The sequence below is a fragment of the Triturus cristatus genome, chromosome 9 (genome assembly GCF_964204655.1).
Source record: "Triturus cristatus chromosome 9, aTriCri1.1, whole genome shotgun sequence".
Lineage (NCBI taxonomy): Eukaryota > Metazoa > Chordata > Amphibia > Caudata > Salamandridae > Triturus > Triturus cristatus.
Window position 1 is genome coordinate 565136013 of NC_140592.1, and position 18180 is coordinate 565154192.

The 18180-nt window shown below is 46.8% G+C and overlaps 1 protein-coding gene across 1 annotated transcript in view; it reads left to right on the forward strand.

The window, feature by feature from the left end:
* Positions 1 to 18180, forward strand: part of ERCC2 (ERCC excision repair 2, TFIIH core complex helicase subunit) — a 1160844-nt gene that overhangs the window by 269413 nt on the left and 873251 nt on the right. Inside the window, exon 8 of the mRNA XM_085625578.1 lies at positions 12955 to 13071. Coding sequence (XP_085481704.1) covers positions 12955 to 13071 — 117 coding nt within the window. The remainder of the gene's footprint in view (positions 1 to 12954; positions 13072 to 18180) is intronic.

Sequence of the window (18180 nt, forward strand, 5' to 3'; positions counted from 1 at the left end):
CACCAACATACTCCCATCCTTTGTTTGGCCAGTAGCAGGACCAAGGCCATGAAGTGCACCACCAGGGGAGACAAACACCTTCTATATTGATTAATCTTAACTAGCTCTGGGAAAATCTCCTGCCGATGTGTTGGCACTCTAGGACATCTCCAAGGCAGATTGATAAAGTCACCCCTCTCATAGAAACACATAGTTCAAGTATTTTCGGCTCCCAGAAAATGCTTTAAATCTGGCAGTAAAAACATTGTATGGATTTCAAAAAGCCTATGTTTTTTGTTTGTGCACAGCAGTATTTCAGTCGATCATCTAGGACAGTGGTTCCCAAACTTATTTGGCCTACCGAAAAAACATTCTCTTTTCTTCTTTCTTTGTACTTCCACTGCCCCCTTATTTGGTATTCAATGCCCCCCATTCGCACCCGAGGCTACTACGCCCCACCCGGATCGTTCCAGCACCCCTAGGAGAACCTGCACCTACCCCCAATTTCTCCTCCAAAAGCATCATGTGCCACAGGGCACCAGATCCGCCACTGGGAGCGCCATTCTGTAAAGTGAGGATATAATGTGATGTGTACTGGGCTTACAGATCGTCACTGTGCGATTTTGCTGGGAAGAGGGGGTCTTCCGAATACATTGAAAGAGTGTCTTCAAAGGTATTTATTCTATAATATAGGAAGGTATCTTACGGTCTTAATGTCTCATGGTTACCCTGAAACTGTTTCAGGATTTTAAATCACCCACCTGTAAACAGTTCCCTGTAAAAAAAAGCCAACCCCAATGTTGCTAACTGCTTGGCTTTTGGTTCCAATGTCAGCAAAATCCAAGCATTCTCTGCTGGAACTGCCTCTGTGCCATCCTGCGCTAGGCGCTGGTAGTGCTCTTGGGCCAATGAAATCAAAAATGGGCACGTCTTACCTGGGCAGTGTAAAATTATATTTGAAGGTCAGGGACAAGACAAAAGCGTTCCAATATTTCTTGCTGCTATCAGTTTGTTTAACAAGTATATTGTGGTTTATGGTATCAAAAGCTGCCAAGAGGTCCAGAGGACAAGGCCCCCAGACCTTTGTATTCATTAGTAACCACAGGTCATCTAAGACTGATTCTACTAGGAGTTCTCTACTCAAAATGTTATTGTGTTCCACCAAAATATTGTAATTGTATGAAAATGTGTTTTCTTATAGTTTTGATAAATATGAAGGAATAGCTATTAGTTGGAAGTTATTGGGATCAAAGGCACCCAACAATTCCTATTGAATAAAGATTTAAGAACTGCTTACCTTCCCCCCGTGATTTAGGTACTGACTATTTTAATGACGCATTTACAAACTGACAAGATCTATTTATCCAGGAATAATAGTCATTTTTGCATATAATTAGCAGGGCATAGGACTTGTTGACCCAGTAGGGCATCTTTTTTGAATCACTTTAATAAGAAGGGACTTAAGGCCAGATTTGCGACCCTTTTTTGCGGCTGCAAAGGCAAAAAGGGGTAATGGCATCTGCAAATGCTATTTTGCGATTCACTGACTCGCAAAATAGCATTTGCGACTCTAGCTATTAGGAATGGGTGTCCCTTCCTAATAGCGAGTCACCGTTAACCCTAGGCGGAGTTCGCGGAGTTGCACTACGCGAAGTGCAAAAAAAAACTCCACCACACTACGCGGAGCTCCGCGAGCGGCGGAGTACTGTAGAAAAATGCTGTTCGCAGGAATTGCACAGTGCCGGATGCTTGTCCGCACTGTGCAATCAATGCAAACAGCACCATGCACAGCACAGCTTACCTTTTCTGCCGCTCGAGTAGATTTTTACGCGAGCCGCAGCTTTCTCAACGCGAACGGGCAGTTTCTCAACGCGAGCGGTCGCAAGCATACGCGACCACTCGCAATGAGAAACCTGACCCACCCACATTGAGAAATCTCGTCAGGAGGTTTATTTTCTACGCTCGTGCTCGTCACCTTGATGTTGACTATCACGAACGAGGAAAAATCTCGCCGGGAGGTGGATTTTCCTCGCTCACCAACTTGATGTTAGTGAACTCTAGCGAGGAAAAAAACTCCGCTCCGCTGTACGATGCAGAGTTTTTGGGAACTCCACGAGCTCCGCGGAGTGCGGGAAACTCCGCAAACTCCGCAGGCGGAGCGGAGTTCACTGCCCAGGGTTATTATGCCATGTACTATTGTTTTGCAATCGCATTTGCGGGAATAGCACTCCTTTTCCCGCTTTGCCTCACCCCGCATGTTATTACAACGCGGTTGTTACAACAACCATGTTGTAGCAACGCAATACCATTACCCGACTTGCGGAGGGGGGCGCTGGATGGTTGAATAGTATGATTTACTATTCCAACTCCAGTCTGAGCGGACAGTAGGGAAGGTGTTGGATATTAAATCCAACACCTTCTCCCATGGTTTCGACTTGCGGGGTACGTCTTGCGGGGTAATGGAATTGCGTCGTTACAACACGGTCGTTGTAACGACCGCATTTTAATAACATGCAGGGTCACGGATTCAGGGTGGGTGATGTTTACCCATTTGCAGCCGCAAAACACTCGCAGTTTACCACCTGCTTCAAGTAGGTGGTAAACCACTCGCAAACATAAAGGGGTCCCCAGGGGACCCCTTCCCCTTTGTGAGTATGTGAGAAAATATTTTTTAAGAGCAGACAGTGGTCCCAGAAACCACTGCCTGCCCTTAAAAAAATGAAAGTGAAAAGTTTCATTTTTCTTTTTTAAACGCATCCCGTTTTCCTTTAAGGAAAACGGGCTGCATTAAAAAAAAACTGCTGTATTAAAAAAGCAGTCACAGACATGGTGGCCTGCTGACCCCAGCAGGCCACCATCCCGGTGAGGGGTAGCCATTCCTAATGGGATCGCAAATTGCGCCTGCCTCATTAATATTGAGTCATGCAATTTGCGACCCCATTAGGAATCGCAAACAGTGTCTGAGACACTATTGTGCAGCCCAATTAGCGAATCACAAATTGATCGGTCATACACCTGGCCCTTAGTGATTTGTTTAAATGTGGCTAATGTACCATCGGATGTTTCAAAAGGGGAGAAAGATCTCATCATCATCAAAAATCTTTATTTCGGCCAGTATGACCATAAAAGCACAAAGAAAAATACAGTAGATAGCATTCAATTGAGTCAACACATCATTGCTCTATATAAAGCGCAGAATTACACTAAAAGTACAGTAGTGTTACATAAAACGCTCGGCTATCCTGTATGCCAGCCTCAAAGGTCCTAAAATTAAACTATAGGTATGGGAACCATTAAAGTGCATGTGCAATACATGATCAGTATAAAGGCATGAAATGGTCTAGATGCGAGAGTGTGATTAGAAGGCGGCAGGCCACCAAGGCGGATAACGAGAAGGGGTTGGAGTGGGTAAGGGCTTGGGAGATGATCGTACAAGCTCTGCAGGATCACCGGCTGGAGCGTGCGGAGCACGAGCGTTCGGAGAGCGGAGTTCCTTGAGGCTGGGGAGACTATATGCAAACCCCGATGACTGGCACGCATTAGTGTTAGGAACCACTGGTAGGGCCCACATCAGCAGCAGTTGGGGGGTGGGGTGGGTGGGGGGGTAGTTACTGGGGTATGGTTGTAGTGTTACGACGAGTTGGATTTGGGGAGAGAATCTGATAGGAATAAATGCAGAGGCTATCATGGGACATGGACCGGGCTTCGCTATGAGGAGATCGTTATGATAATTTGAATCACTGTCTTAATACGCCGCCCGGCCCCCGGGATGTGGGCTAAACGGCTGTGTGCATTGCTATAACGAAGGGTGTGATTTGAGATTATACGCCGGTGCCGGTTGCCCTAATGGATGTTTTGTTTAAAATGCTGCAATAAAAACATGTTTAAAAAAAAAAAAAAGAGCAGTATAAAGGCCTTTACAGTTTTCAAAAACTGGGGTTTATAATGCTAACATAGCAGCCCTCACCTGATAGCATTTGAAAGTGTATACGAATGGAAGATATAAAATCAACAAGTGAAATACTCTTATAAAAATCATAAAATACTTTCATTTATGTTAAAAAAAAAACTTTAAAAAAACGAGGCCCAGGTCGTAAGATATATTGTAATAGTCCGGCAGAACCTATAAACTCATCTTTAGGATGGCTCTACCTGCTCACCACATAGAGAATAAAAAACATGATAATGAAAACACAGTGGGCATGTGGTGTCATATTTCAATATCCTAAAGAGCTCAGTGCAGTGGCTGGTTTCCATGTTTCTACATAGCTGTAAATGCCATTGATGTGTCGCATTCTTGTAGCCGTGGCAGAAAAATATTACATAATATTTCGTCCCCGCTGCATTGCTGCAGGCCGGACAACCCAAATTCGATGAACCCACCAATTTGTTTGTAAAAGCACGCAACGGGAGCACCCCATGCCTAAACTGCAATTATAACTTCTAGGCAAGGACTGGCTGGATGTCATCCAGAGTAGGCTCTAGTCTGCACTGATCTTTTATTTCTAGCAGGCATGGACCTCCCCTGTATCTGGGCATGTTTATGCTCCCTGTAACTCTCTATCAGGTCCTTCCTTGAATTATAGAGCAGATTTCTTCTGCATTGTTTCACAGATTACCTCTACCCATGGCCACAAGAGTATTCTTAATAAAGGCCAGCCATGGTAGTGTGTACGCACCCTGTAGGCTCAATACTTCACTCAGCTCTTCCCTGTATGCAGCCAATTCTGGGGTACTCCTCAGATGTCGCCAGCTCTTCCCTGTTTGCAGCCAATTCCGGGGTACTCCTCAGACGTCGCCAGAATAGAAGAGGTCTAAGAGCAGCTTTGTCTGCAATTAGTCTAATCCCAAGGTCCATGCGAAGCGGTGTAAGCAGGGAGCTTGGGGGAAGTCCCACTAATTGTCTAGCAAAAGAGTTCTCAATTCTCGATATAGAGGCAGATGGACAGTGACCCCAAATTTCAGCTACATACAGGGCAGCACCCCTGGCATGGGCTTTATAAATTTCCACCACCGGGCCAACACATTTATGGGTACAGTTCCTATATACCTTTGTCAGTCCCCCCCATTGTCTGGGCCAGCTTTAAACTTGCTTTCTTAGTTTGTGCACCCCAGTCCATTTTTTCGGTGAGCGTGATACTAAGGTATTCAAAAACTGACAACCTCTCCAGGGGTTTCCCATCTAGGCGAGGATTTGGCTGGGTACTATTACTTGCATTAAAGATCATGTATTTAGTTTTCTGTAGGTTGATCTCCAGCCCCCTATTTTTACAAAAATTATTAAAAATGTCTAGGGCTCTTTGAGAGCAGAAGGGTATCGTCTGCGAACATCATGGCCGGCATTTTACGGTACGCCAGCTTAGGGGCATCAATATGTTTCTCTGCAGTCAATGACTCAACTAAACCATTAATAAAAATGCAAAAAAGGGTCGGGCCAGAACGCAGCCTTGGCGTATGCCTCTTTCTACAGGTATGGAGGCAGTGAGCACCATTTTTGCCATACCTGATTTGGGCAAAATTACCCTCATATAATTGTTTCAGCTGGTGACAAAGATATGCTTGAACCCCCGTATTCAATAAAATTGTCCACAATTTTTCCCCCAGTACCAGGTCGAATGCGGATTTAAGGTCCACAAATATTAAATAGAGACTGCCACCCTCTATGCACACTGATTTCCAATGTAGTACTTTTAACTTAAAAATGTGGTCTATTGTAGACATCTTCGCTCTGAATCGGCTTGGAGGGGACTGAGGACATTGTGCTCCTCCATCCAGCTCTAGAGTCGCCCCAGCAGTACGCGGGCAAATATTTTTTGGCTTACGCCAATAAGGCTAATATGTTGATAATTAACGGGGAGGAGTGGAGATCCCTTTTTATAAATTGGTATAATTTGGCCCCCATCCAGGTAGTGGGAATCGACATTCCCTGCAGGATCGCATTAAACAAACACCACAAGTAGGGGGTCCAAATAGTTGGTTCACTACGGAAGAGATCCCCGGGAATCTAATCTAACCCTGGACCCTTGGATGGCGCTACCCTGCTCAATGCATCAGTTATCTCCTTAAGGGAGGTTATAAGGGCATCAAAACAAATTGACGGGAGAAGCTCATTACCAGCTGCCCCATCCTTGACCTCTACCCTTAGATATAAGGATTAGAAGGGAGCCTTCCAAACATCCGCCACTATGTTGGATTCTATGGCCAATTTTCCATCTGAGGAGCCTGAATTTACCACATTCCAGAAGGACCTCATATCATGGGTACTTAGGGCACTTCTCAGGTTGTCCCATTTATGACATTCCCATCTTCTTTTTGCCTTATCAATGGTACTTTTATGGGCTGCCCTTTTTTCTCCTAATAACAGCCTATCCTTAAGTTTTATAGCAGTGATGAGAGCTAACTTGGCCTTAAGGCAGCTATCACTATACCAGAGGTGTTGTGATCTTCTATTCCCCCTTATTCTTTCATTGTGGTAGAAAATATTAACCATAGTAGATACTAGATATTGGTGATTATCAGAGTTTTTAGAAAGAGAAGTAGGGATGCCGTCGGTCAAAGTAAGTTGATTCACAGCCATGAGGAATTGGATGATGGTCTGGTATAGAGAGGCCAGCTTTTCTTGAGACTGGCTGAATCTCCCCCATCGAATTCTCTTGCCATTGGTCAGTGTTTGACTGAAGTTAAGTGGTGGATGTGTTTCAGGAACACTCGTGGCACAGGGTGAGGTCACCTCTATAATAAGAGCATTATGGTCGCTATCATAACTGGGCACAATCTTAAAATCTAGCACCCTATGCCAAGATTTTGTATCTATCAGATTGTAGTCTATAAGAGAGGCATGCCCCGGCCTAATAAAGGTTTAGTTCCCCGGTGGGTCAGATTTTGTGCGACCATTACACACTCTTAATGAATGATTCTATGTGAGGGTGTTCATCTGCAGCACCAGTAGAGTCCATTCACGGGTAGGTGGGATGTTGGGCTCTGGAATGGCCCAATGTAGTTCCTACATCACTGAGATTACCTGTAGTCAGGCCATCCAGTGGCTTAAATTCACCACCTAGGATCACCCAAAAAATGTCAGGAATGGTGAGCAGAAAGGCGGTCAGTTGTTCAAGAGTCGTTGACTCTTGGCTATAGCCAACTGGCCAGGAATAGACATTTCTCAGTGCAATTCTGACCTTTATAGGAAAGATCAGAAAAATACAAAGAATGTCACATGAAGATGTCTCTATCTTTTTCACTACACAGCCCAAATGCACACCGACCCATGTGCAGAGACCCCTGAGGGCCTTCCCCTACCCCCAGAAATGGCTGCTATGCTATATGACACATAGCCTAACCTATGCGTGTCCACCCTAGCTCAGGTTTCCTGGAACATGCAGAACTTGTATTGTTCTTTGAAAGCCCCCCACTTCGGGTTGTCCGATTTGGTAGCGAGAAATGCAATGTTCCAAGAAAGTTCCTGCAGCCTAGAAGGGCCCGCACAGTTAACTGGGATTTGAGACCGGTCACCAGTCATTGATGTGCCATGGTCTTGTTGGAATGGGCTGGTCGTCTCCACCCCCATTGACCTTAAGCCATTGCTAGCAGCAGAGAGGTCAGATATGGGGGATGGGGATTTTGAAGTCACCCACGGTTGGCAATTCAATGCCTGTATACACTCTTGGGATGGATCAGGCAAGAGTTGGTTGATAAGAACCCCATGCCCTCCGCCGCTTTCAGCTCTTCTCTCTCCAACAACACACACCTTTGCCTGTTCCCCTTCCTGCCTTGGATGCCCAAACCACTGTGCAAACTCCCCCTGTTGAGTAAAGCTCCCCAAAGGCTCCTTCTGGTGGTCGAATCTCTCATCTGGGGGCCCTACAGGGTAAAGTCAATCTGCGGACTCTAAAGACCCAAATCTGTTTGATAGTGGTATTTTGGAAAATAATGGACTGGTTTGGTCCTGGCCCAAAATAATATATTGCTTGTTTTGGTTCCACACCCCCACCTCATGGCCACCCCGCCTTCTGTTGCATGGGTGAAGCCCTGGGGGGGAAATAATCCAATGGAAAAGACCTTATGCCCCCGTCCTGCTTTTGATAGTTTCGGTCAAGGAGAGCTTGTACAGCAGCTGGGTTTCTGAAATTAATCGCAACGCAGTCCCCAGGGACATCTTTCAGCCTCCAGCCCACCCAACCCACCCTGCGTGTTATAAGGATTTTGCTTGCATCTTTTTCCATTGCTTGGCCAGACAAAATATACACGTATTTTTCAGTTCGGCATGTGATTCCCTAAAACCCTTATTCAATTCTGGTACTCCTGCTAGAATATTAACCTATGGTGTTGAGGCTGGGGGGGGTTGCGGGGGGTGATTGATGCATGGCAGAGCGTGCCTCTCTTCGTTGACTTCTGTTCGTGAAGCAGACCCCTCACCAGTGCTATGACTAGTCCCCTGTTGGGGCAAGTAATCACATACTAGTGGCCTTGCTGTGTGGGCCCTGGGCTTATTACCAACCTCCACCCCATGACTAGGCCCCTGCCAGTGTGGACTATCATCTATTCTCTGCCTGGCTGCGATATTCATGCATTTATTTACCTCTTCCTGATTAGTCTGGTTTGGGACTGTAGTGGAGGTTGTATTATTTGCAGCTATGGATTCCAACATAGTATTGGGAGGAACAGCCTGCAATTGCCAAGTGATTTACAGACTCATACCCCCTTAAGATTGCCTCTGTCTTGCCTACCCAGGACTCAACCAAGCAAGCTTATCCACCCGTTCCATCAGAGTGTTAAGTTCATCCTTAACAATGACCTTACTTGCACCTGTAGATCCACCACCAGGTTGGTCACCCAAGCGGGCTGCTCCATGCCTACTTGTGACGAGCCCCTGTCCCACCCTCCCAAGAGTCACCATTCACTGAAGGCTCTGTAATATGCTTCTTGCATTTAGTCCCCAAGTATACAGCTGATTTGGAATTCCTTTTTCTAGCGGGGCCATGATGAACACCCTGCGGATGTAGGTCAGTGCTAGATGTTTCACATAACATTGCACACATCCTTGGCTGGAGCATTGAAGAATCAGAGGCCAAAGCTGGTGTAGAACATGATGCATCATGATTGATAAAAGGTAAGTCCGGGGTTAGCGATAAACGCCTATCAGTTAGTTCAATTTCGGTAGCCACTACTCCTATGGCCCTCTGTAGCATCCTGTCAATCAAGGTTGGTTGAAAAGTTGTTACCAGTGCTTCTCCCAGCACCAGTTCGCTTCCCCATTTTTGAGGATAACATGTTAGGGCAAATCAAATCTCCGTCGCAACTTTTAACCACGTTCTGCCCTGACGCTGGCTCCAGATAGATGTGAGTGGCCAGTAAAAGCATAGAGGAATTAGTGAGCTCAAGAATGAAACAGAGTTTTGGCCAGCCACGGAGGAGTAAGAACCGCTACGTGGTCACGACGGCAATACATAAAACCAACGTGTTGTGGCACTAACCTTGGGTCCCACGATGGTTTGGTGAGTCAAGTCCAGAGTTCTCCGGGACCAGGCCTCGGAGGGGTAACCCAGACCAGCCTCCTTCGGGCTCTGATGGGCACAGACGGGCGCTGCGGGAGCCCTAAAGACTACTTAAGCGCCTTTTGGCACGTCGTGGTGGCATTGGAGGCATGATGGCCATGTTGCGGGCTGGGACTTGTGGTCTGGTCCCCCCGCAGCAGGTAGGGCACAAGTGGCGGCAAGCGGTAATAAGAAACTGCTCCCGCGCTGTGGGAGCCGAGGAGACTACTTAAGCGCCTCCGGGCCTGTCATGGTGGTGTTGGCGGTGTGACGGCAGAGTTGTAGGCTGGAACATGTGGTCCGGTCCCCTGCTGCAGGTAAGGCTCAAGTGGTGGCAAACGGCTACAAGAAGCGGCTCCCGTGCTGCGGGAGACCTGGAGACTATTTAAGCGCTTCTTGGCGTGTCGTGGTGGCATTGGCAGCGTGACAGCCGCGTTGCGGACTGGGCCTTGTGGTTCGGTTCCCCTGCTGCAGGTAAGGCACAAGTGGCTTAGATATTTTGGACTCCAAATTGTTTCTAGTGCTCTGTATTTTTTCCAAAGGAAAAGGTTGTGAGATTTCTTCAGACTTGAGAGCAAGGTATTGTGTTAGAGTCATCAGAACAATATTCTTGTTTTTTGTTGTCTATTTAGAAAAATATTTTTTGACATAATTGGTTAATCTAGTAAATGTTGTCAAATAGTTGAGGTTTCCATAGCAGACTGGAGTCAAAGTAGTTTGCAGATGTGTCAGAAGGGCAAGGAAGGAACCTTTGGTAAGTGAATGTATCATATTTAGTGGATTGTACTTTTGTCAAGAGAGGCCAGGGCTGTACCACTACAGTTTGCATATTTTCTTGTTGAGATATTATCCAGCATTTGTATGTGTGTGGTATGTACGTAGTGGAAACATCTGGCTTTGGATCGCCTAATAGCCAGCTAGTTGCGTATGCAGGCTGTGTTGGATGTGAGATAAGTTATAGGTTTATGCATTCTGTAGTTTCAGAAAGTGTATATTGCTTTTTGGCCAGATCAGTTCTCATCCCATGTTAAGGCATTGTGTGATTGAGAACCCTTAATTAGGTGCATTTTCACAGTTGTCATTCATCACTAGGCTGATTAGACAATCTGTTAGGAAATGGATAAATGCTATCGAAAGACAAAAGACTTAAATGGGCATTTGAATATACTCCATACTCCTGCAAAATGTCTTCCCTTCAAAGACCCAGGATTGAGTAATCATAGCAGCTGAACATCTTTGGCACTCTCTCCTTTGGCCTCCACCCTAGGATTCAGCTTATGAAAGAGCTGTGGTGTGAATTGAGTGCCATCACCTTCATTGCACCTCGTCAGAGTATACATTAAATCTGACCAGCGCACAAGGTAGTGGTGGATATTGAGTCGCACAATCACATAAAAAAGTAAGTCAGATGATAAGGCATTTCGAGACAGTACATACACTTAGTTATAGAACAAATAATTTGTAGGTGCCAACTCAAGGTCAGATATCCCACTACCAAGGATATCAGTCAAACAAGGTCATACATGGCCCGTAGCACAAACACACAAAGAAACCCCGGCACTCTAATTAAATATAACAAAACACAATTGTGGAAATTAATCTCATGAACTGCGAGCACCAAGTAATGTAGAGAGATAACCTCTTGATATGGAAAATGTTACGAAACGTACAAGTATATGATGTAAACACAGATTTATTAATTGTTAGACACAAAGAGATTTGTCCAACATGTTACATCCCATGTCAGAAGGTGTTAATAGACACATTTCATTTCCTGCAATTCTTTTAGACACAGATCTTGACACGTAGAACGTCGTATCAGAAACAGCCAACGCGCGTTTCGTCACCACCGTGACTTCCTCAAGGCTATAATTCCGGTGCTCAGAAGATGATAGGGAAGGCCAATATATGCCTGGTCCCCTGGATCCTCCGAAGTCCTAAGAATTCTTTTAAGGAATCCGGATATCCAATTTCACATAAATTGTTAGGGAAGTATATCAAAGCTTATTCAGCGGTACTCGGATGGTAGGGCTATGGTGTGCTGGGTCCCCTAAATCCTCCAAAGTCCTGGAGAGTTATAGAGTCCAGTTATTTGTTCCATACATGGTTGAACGAGTAGCGAAGAAGCAATCCTTCTTGCGACATATGCTGATTCTCTGCAGTCTCACATCCAAAAGAAATGGATATCCATACACGTATCCCCAAAGAATAAAAGTATATATGACAATTTCTGCACGTTCATGGCCTTCGCTATCGTCAAATATCCAATCTGTTCGAAATTTCAAGGAACCATGATAAGATCCTCCAATCCGCAGTACGTAACGTCCCGAAAATCCTGCCGTCCGTGGGCTTTATGTAGAAAGCCCACGGATGGCAGGATTTTCGGGACGTTACGTACTGCGGATTGGAGGATCTTATCATGGTTCCTTGAAATTCCGAACAATTTATTTGACGATAGCGAAGTCCATGAACGTGCAGAAATTGTCATATATACTTTTATTCTTTGGGGATACGTGTATGGATATCCATTACTTTTGGATGTGAGACTGCAGAGAATCAGCATTTCTCGCAAGAAGGATTGCTTCTTCGCTACTCGTTCAACCATGTATGGAACAAATAACTGGACTCTATAACTCTCCAGGACTTTGGAGGATTTAGGGGACCCAGCACACCATAGCCCTTTCTACCATCCGAGTACCGCTGAATAAGCTTTGATATACTTCCCTAACAATTTATGTGAAATTGGATATCCGGATTCCTTAAAAGAATTCTTAGGACTTCGGAGGATCCAGGGGACCAGGCATATTTTGGCCTTCCCTATCATCTTCTGAGCACCGGAATTATAGCCTTGAGGAAGTCACGGTGGTGACGAAACGCGCGTTGGCTGTTTCTGATACGACGTTCTACGTGTCAAGATCTGTGTCTACAAGAATTGCACGAAATGAAATGTGTCTTAACACCTTCTGACATGGGATGTAACATGTTGGATAAATCTCTTTGTGTCTAACAATTATTAAATCTGTGTTTACATCATATACTTGTACGTTTCGTAACATTTTCCATATCAAGAGGTTATCTCTCTACATTACTTGGTGCTCGCAGTTCATGAGATTAATTTCCACAATTGTGTTTTGTTATATTTAATTAGAGTGCCGGGGTTTCTTTGTGTGTAGAGTATACATTAAAGTAGGGTCTCTTAAGTGATGATGAAGGATTAAATCCAATTCATAGTTATCTGAGTAGTATAGAGGAAGAATACAAAGGTTGGCCATTAAACACTTCTCCTTCCTTTTTGTGTTAATTTAATCAGAAAGTAGTCCGGGCTCCATTCACATTTCTCTTGGACACAGTAGTGTAACTGTTTTAGCTCCCTGGCTTGTTCACGCTTATACTCCGCGAGCTCTGACTGGTCTTTTGATTGTGTTTGTCTATGTTTTTGCAGGAGTTTGATGCACAAGGACGCGAGGTGCCTCTTCCACCTGGAGTGTACAACTTAGATGATCTGAAAACATATGGTCGGAGGAAAGGCTGGTGCCCATATTTCCTTGCCAGATACTCAGTAAGTTAAAGAGGAATGATGTTATTAGTTGGGGCATGAAACATCCATCAAATAATAAATATCATGAGGTGCAATTTTCTAAAAATATGAATTCAAAAGCTGGAGAAAGGTAAGCCACATAAAGGTTCTGGGGTACAACAATGCCAATAGCCATGATTTTGCCCGAAATATACATTATGTAACAAATGTATTAGGAACGTGTTGCAAGATAAAGCAAAACAAGAGACCGAAACAAGAAAAATCAAAGAACTCAAGACTGCTTGAAGTATCCAGGGAGAGGTATTCACATCAGTTTGATATTAGAGCACTAAACTTTCAACAGATGTCTTTTGTTCTTAATTGCTTTGTACGGTAGTTATTCCCATGCCCCAGATGCCAATTAATTTTGCCCATCATTCCCTAACATCTGTGGGTTGAGGATTAAGCTTTGCCCTTGCATTTCAGTAACCAGAAGACAATAAGCAGTTACTATTAGGCACTAGGGAATTTCAGAGGAATATCCGAGACTAATCAACTTAGGAGACAGGGAAAGACTAAAAACTAATAAAACCTAGTAATATACTTCTCTAAAAACTGGTTCCGTTAAACTTGAATTTTAGAACAGGTAACTAGGAGGTGGGCTGTATCTGCCCCCAAAGGTGGATACTGAACCGTAAGATGTTCGCTACTCACTAAATGAGCTCCCGACTGGGCCTGCACATCCTCCACCATCAAGGCAGAACCAGAGCCCACCATTCTCTATACACTTGTGGTACTGCCTTCACTACCTGCAGTGCTCCAGGCGTCTCCTCGCAATCAACCGATGCTGCTGAGTCTCCTTCATTGTATTGCTTCCCTACAGGGCCGCATCCTGCAATAGATGGACCAGGCCCATGCCTCGCCAAATGGAATATTGTGCTGCAACATCTTAGTTTGAGTACCTTCTTCCACCGCAAAATCAAAAACATCTACGACAACTTCGACGAAGACAACCAACACATGGAACCCCCACCAGCCACCCCGACACCCTGAAGCCAACGATTTTCAGCCCTCACCACCGAAGACACACTGAAGAGGATGAAGTCAACCCACTCCGGGGCCCCCACGGACCCCAGCCCCCACCACATTTTCAACAAAGCCGCCGACACTATCGCACCCATACTTCCCCATACCATCAACCTCTCCCTGGTGAACGCCACCTTCCCCCGATGACTGGAAACATGCCGAGATCAACCCCCTCCTGAAGAAGCCCTCGGCGGACCCCATCGACTTCAAAACTACAGACCCATCTCCCATCTCCCGTTCCCAGCGAAAGTCATTGAGAAAGCCATCAACAGCATACTCGCCACCTTCATCGAAGAGCGCAGCATCCTCGACCCGTCACAATCCAGCTTCGGAAAAAACCACAGCACAGAAACCGCCCTCCTCGCCACAACAGACGACATCCGCTCCCTACTGGACATAGGAGAAACAGTAGCCCTCATCCTCCTCGACCTCTCAGCGACCTTTGACACGGTATCCCACCGCACCCTAATACGCAGACTCCACAAAGCAGGTATCTGGGACAAGGCCCTCCACTGGATCTACTCTTTCCTCTCCAGCAGAACGCAGCGGGTCAGACTCCCCCTTTTCCTCTCGGACCCTACACCAACCACCTGCGGAGTCCCCAGGGGTCCTCCTCAGCCCAACGCTCTTCAACGTCTACATGGCTCCTCTCTCCCACATCGTCAAAACCCACGGACTCAACATTGTTTCATACGCAGACGACACCCAACTTATCCTCTCCCTATCTAACGAAGGCAGCGCAGCCAAAGACAACTTGCAAGAAGGCATGGAAGCTGTCGCCCAATGGATGAAAAGCAGCTGCCTCCAAGTCAACACCGACAAAACAGAAGTACTCATCATGGGCCCACCCCCCGATGCCTGGAACGACACCCCCACGGACCACACATGCAACCTGGGAATCATCCTAGACTCCGAGCTCAAAATGGACCGCCAGATCAACTCTGTCACATCCTCCTGCTTCCACATACTCCGCCTCCTACGTAAGACCTTCAAAACGATTCCCCTCGAGCACAGAAAAACCGTCACCCACGCCCTCGTCACCAGCAGACTCGACTACGGCAACGCACTCTAAGCCGGAATAAACAAAAACCTCACCCTACAAAACATCCAGAACGCCACCGCAAGACTGGTCCTCAACCTACCACGACACTTCCACATCTCCCAACACCTGCGCACACTCCACTGGCTCCCCATCAAGGCTAGAATCACCTTCAAGATTCTCACCCACGGACACAAAGCCCTCCACAACACCGGACCAGCATACCTGAACAGCCAAATCAACTTCCACGCACCCCAAAGAACCCTACGATCAGCCCATCTCTCCTACGCCGTGGTTCCCCGCGCCAGAAAGACCTGATCAGGAGGCCGCATCCTTCTCTTTCCTCGCGGCCAGAGCATGGAACGCCCTGCCGCTCCACCTCAGGCAGACATCACTCCCCATCTTCACGAGAAAACCTCAAAACTTGGCTCTTCGACAGTCTCCCTTCTTGATGGACTGGAACCTGCACCTTCCCTCCTCCTCAGCGCCTTGAGACCCTTACGGGTGAGTAGTCGCTCTTAACAAACCCGTGATTGATTGATTTACGATGTCCAACAGCTCCTCTCCGCCTCACCCTATGAGAGAGTCTTGCTTGACTGCACGATCGGGCCATGGGGTTTGCATGGGCTGGTCAGGGGCAGCCACCAAGAGGGCTTCCTGACGCTCCTGTTGAACATGGGGTAATTGACCCCACCCTTCGACCACTGGGATTGACCGATCCGATCCAAGCACCTTTTACTGCTTCCACCAGCTACCCTGCAGCAAATTGCTCTTCTAGATGCGCTGTCTGCAACCTGCAATGGGCACGTTGGGCCCCTACACTGTACAGAGGTGAGGGACTGCAGATCTCCTTTGGATCAAGTGCTTCCGTGGCAAACTGAGTACAGTAGACTTTCTCCACGCTTGCCTCACAGCCAGGACTGAGCATCTGCATGATTGGACTCTGGTTATCGCCTGGCCCGGGATTGGTGACCACCTCCTCATCTGCTTGCTGGATATGGAAGGCCTTGACAAGCTGTCTCTGGTCTGTGCCCCCTTCTGCTTTCCTCCACGCAATTAAGGCAAACTGTAGCAGCAAGGGAGGTGCTCCAGGGACACAATACCCAAGCTGTATGGGGGGGGAACTGCTTGTACGTCCTTGGCCACAAACTCAGTCACCCTTCCGTGCTGGGAGTAAGGCGGGTCCTTCCAACTCCCCCACTACTGTGACACAGATGAACACTGTACACCACCATTCTTGTACATCTCTTTTATGTTCTGGTGCACTGGTTGGTTGCCCCACAGTCGCCTTGCTCCCTCCACAGATGGGGAGACACAAGACTGAGAGAGCCCTCCACCTACCCACTCCCTCCTCCACAATGGAAGATCCTCTTCCACATGCAGACTTGGGAATGTCAGCGACAATAGAACCAACTGATGACATCTCCCAGTGTCAAAGCTGGACCAGATCCTCCAAGCAATAGCTGAAACTCGCTCAGTCCCGGAGAACAAAATAGACACCATAGCATCAGACCGCAGCCTACTCCATGGCAATCAGCAAAAACTGACTGAGTACAGAATAGCAAACTTGCTCTCCAGGACCTCCAGCCACAGTGGTTGGAACTTGTGTAACAGATACAAGACCTCATGGCACGCATAGGTTTCTTGGAGGGACGGGGGGCGAGACCTGGTGGGACGCTTCCTATACAACAGCATCCGAATGTTTGGCCTTCCAGAGGGTGCTTACTCCATCTTTCATTGAGAGCTGGCTCTCTACCCGATTACTCCCACGGACTATTCTCATTCTTTGCCGTTAAGCATGCGAATCAAGTGCTTTCCCAACGCTGCCCACCAAAAGCCATTCCAAGACCGATGGTAGCCAGGATTCTAAATTACAAGGACAAAAATGTGATCCTACAAGTGGCCAGACAAACTGATCAACTGTCCTATGATATCGCCCATATCATGATCTTTCCAGACTATATCATCGCAGTTCACCACTGCCACGCTTCTTTTCTGGGCGAAAAAAGGCCACAAATATTCCTTGCTATTCCCCACCAAACTGAAAATCATAGCCGACCAGCACACCTATTTTTTCACAGATCCAATAGATGCTGAGGACTCGTTGGAACAACACCAAAACACACCTGTGAAAACAGACAGCACCCGGCATAGATTAAGCCACGGGGGTATTGGAACCTGCAGCGGAACCCCGTCTGTCAAATCCACATCTGGTGCTCCCTCGCCGCAACGACCACAACTGGAGGGAATTGCAGCTTTGTCCACCGCTTCTCGCCTGCGTGGCCTGGATCACACCTCACCACCAGATAACTCCGACTCTTCCTCAGATAAAGACTCACATGGCTCACAGTCGAGCTCCCCTTGATGATACAGCCGGCTATCACCCACAAAGCGACTGACCGGAGGTGAACCTATATGGAAGCCAGGCCTGTGACGGATAAATGCTCCTAAACACCAACACCCACTCTCTTTACTGAAACTGTGCTCCTCTACTCTCTCTACATCATGAGTTTCCCTGCTCCTTAAAAGACTATCGCCCATGATATACGATGCTCTCATGGAACACCCTACATAGTGTCTCCCATTACCTGCTATCTTTCTTGTGAGCCATGATATGTGACCCCCCCCCCTACACCCCCTCCCCGCCGCCCAATGGATCCTTAAGGTTCCCAGGAGCTGCCACCATGTTAAGATGTTGCCTGCTACAAGACATCCTACTCAGACAGGAGCTGGTTGACCACACTTCTCCTTAACACTCATCTCTTTGGCGGATCACCCGGGACTCCCTGGTAGCCATTTAGCCTTGTGCCACCTCTACCTCCTACAAGCCTTTAACGGTTCTACTACCAGATATTATTAACATGCTACTGTTTGTTCACTATTTGGGTGGCCAGACCTCAATCTGCGGCCCTGGGGGAGGGAGTTGGGAATTTTATATTTTTGTGCCTGATCCCAACTCTTTAATGCATGACACATGTATGTCTAGCTATACAATCCAGCAGAAACTGGCATGTAATCCAATACCA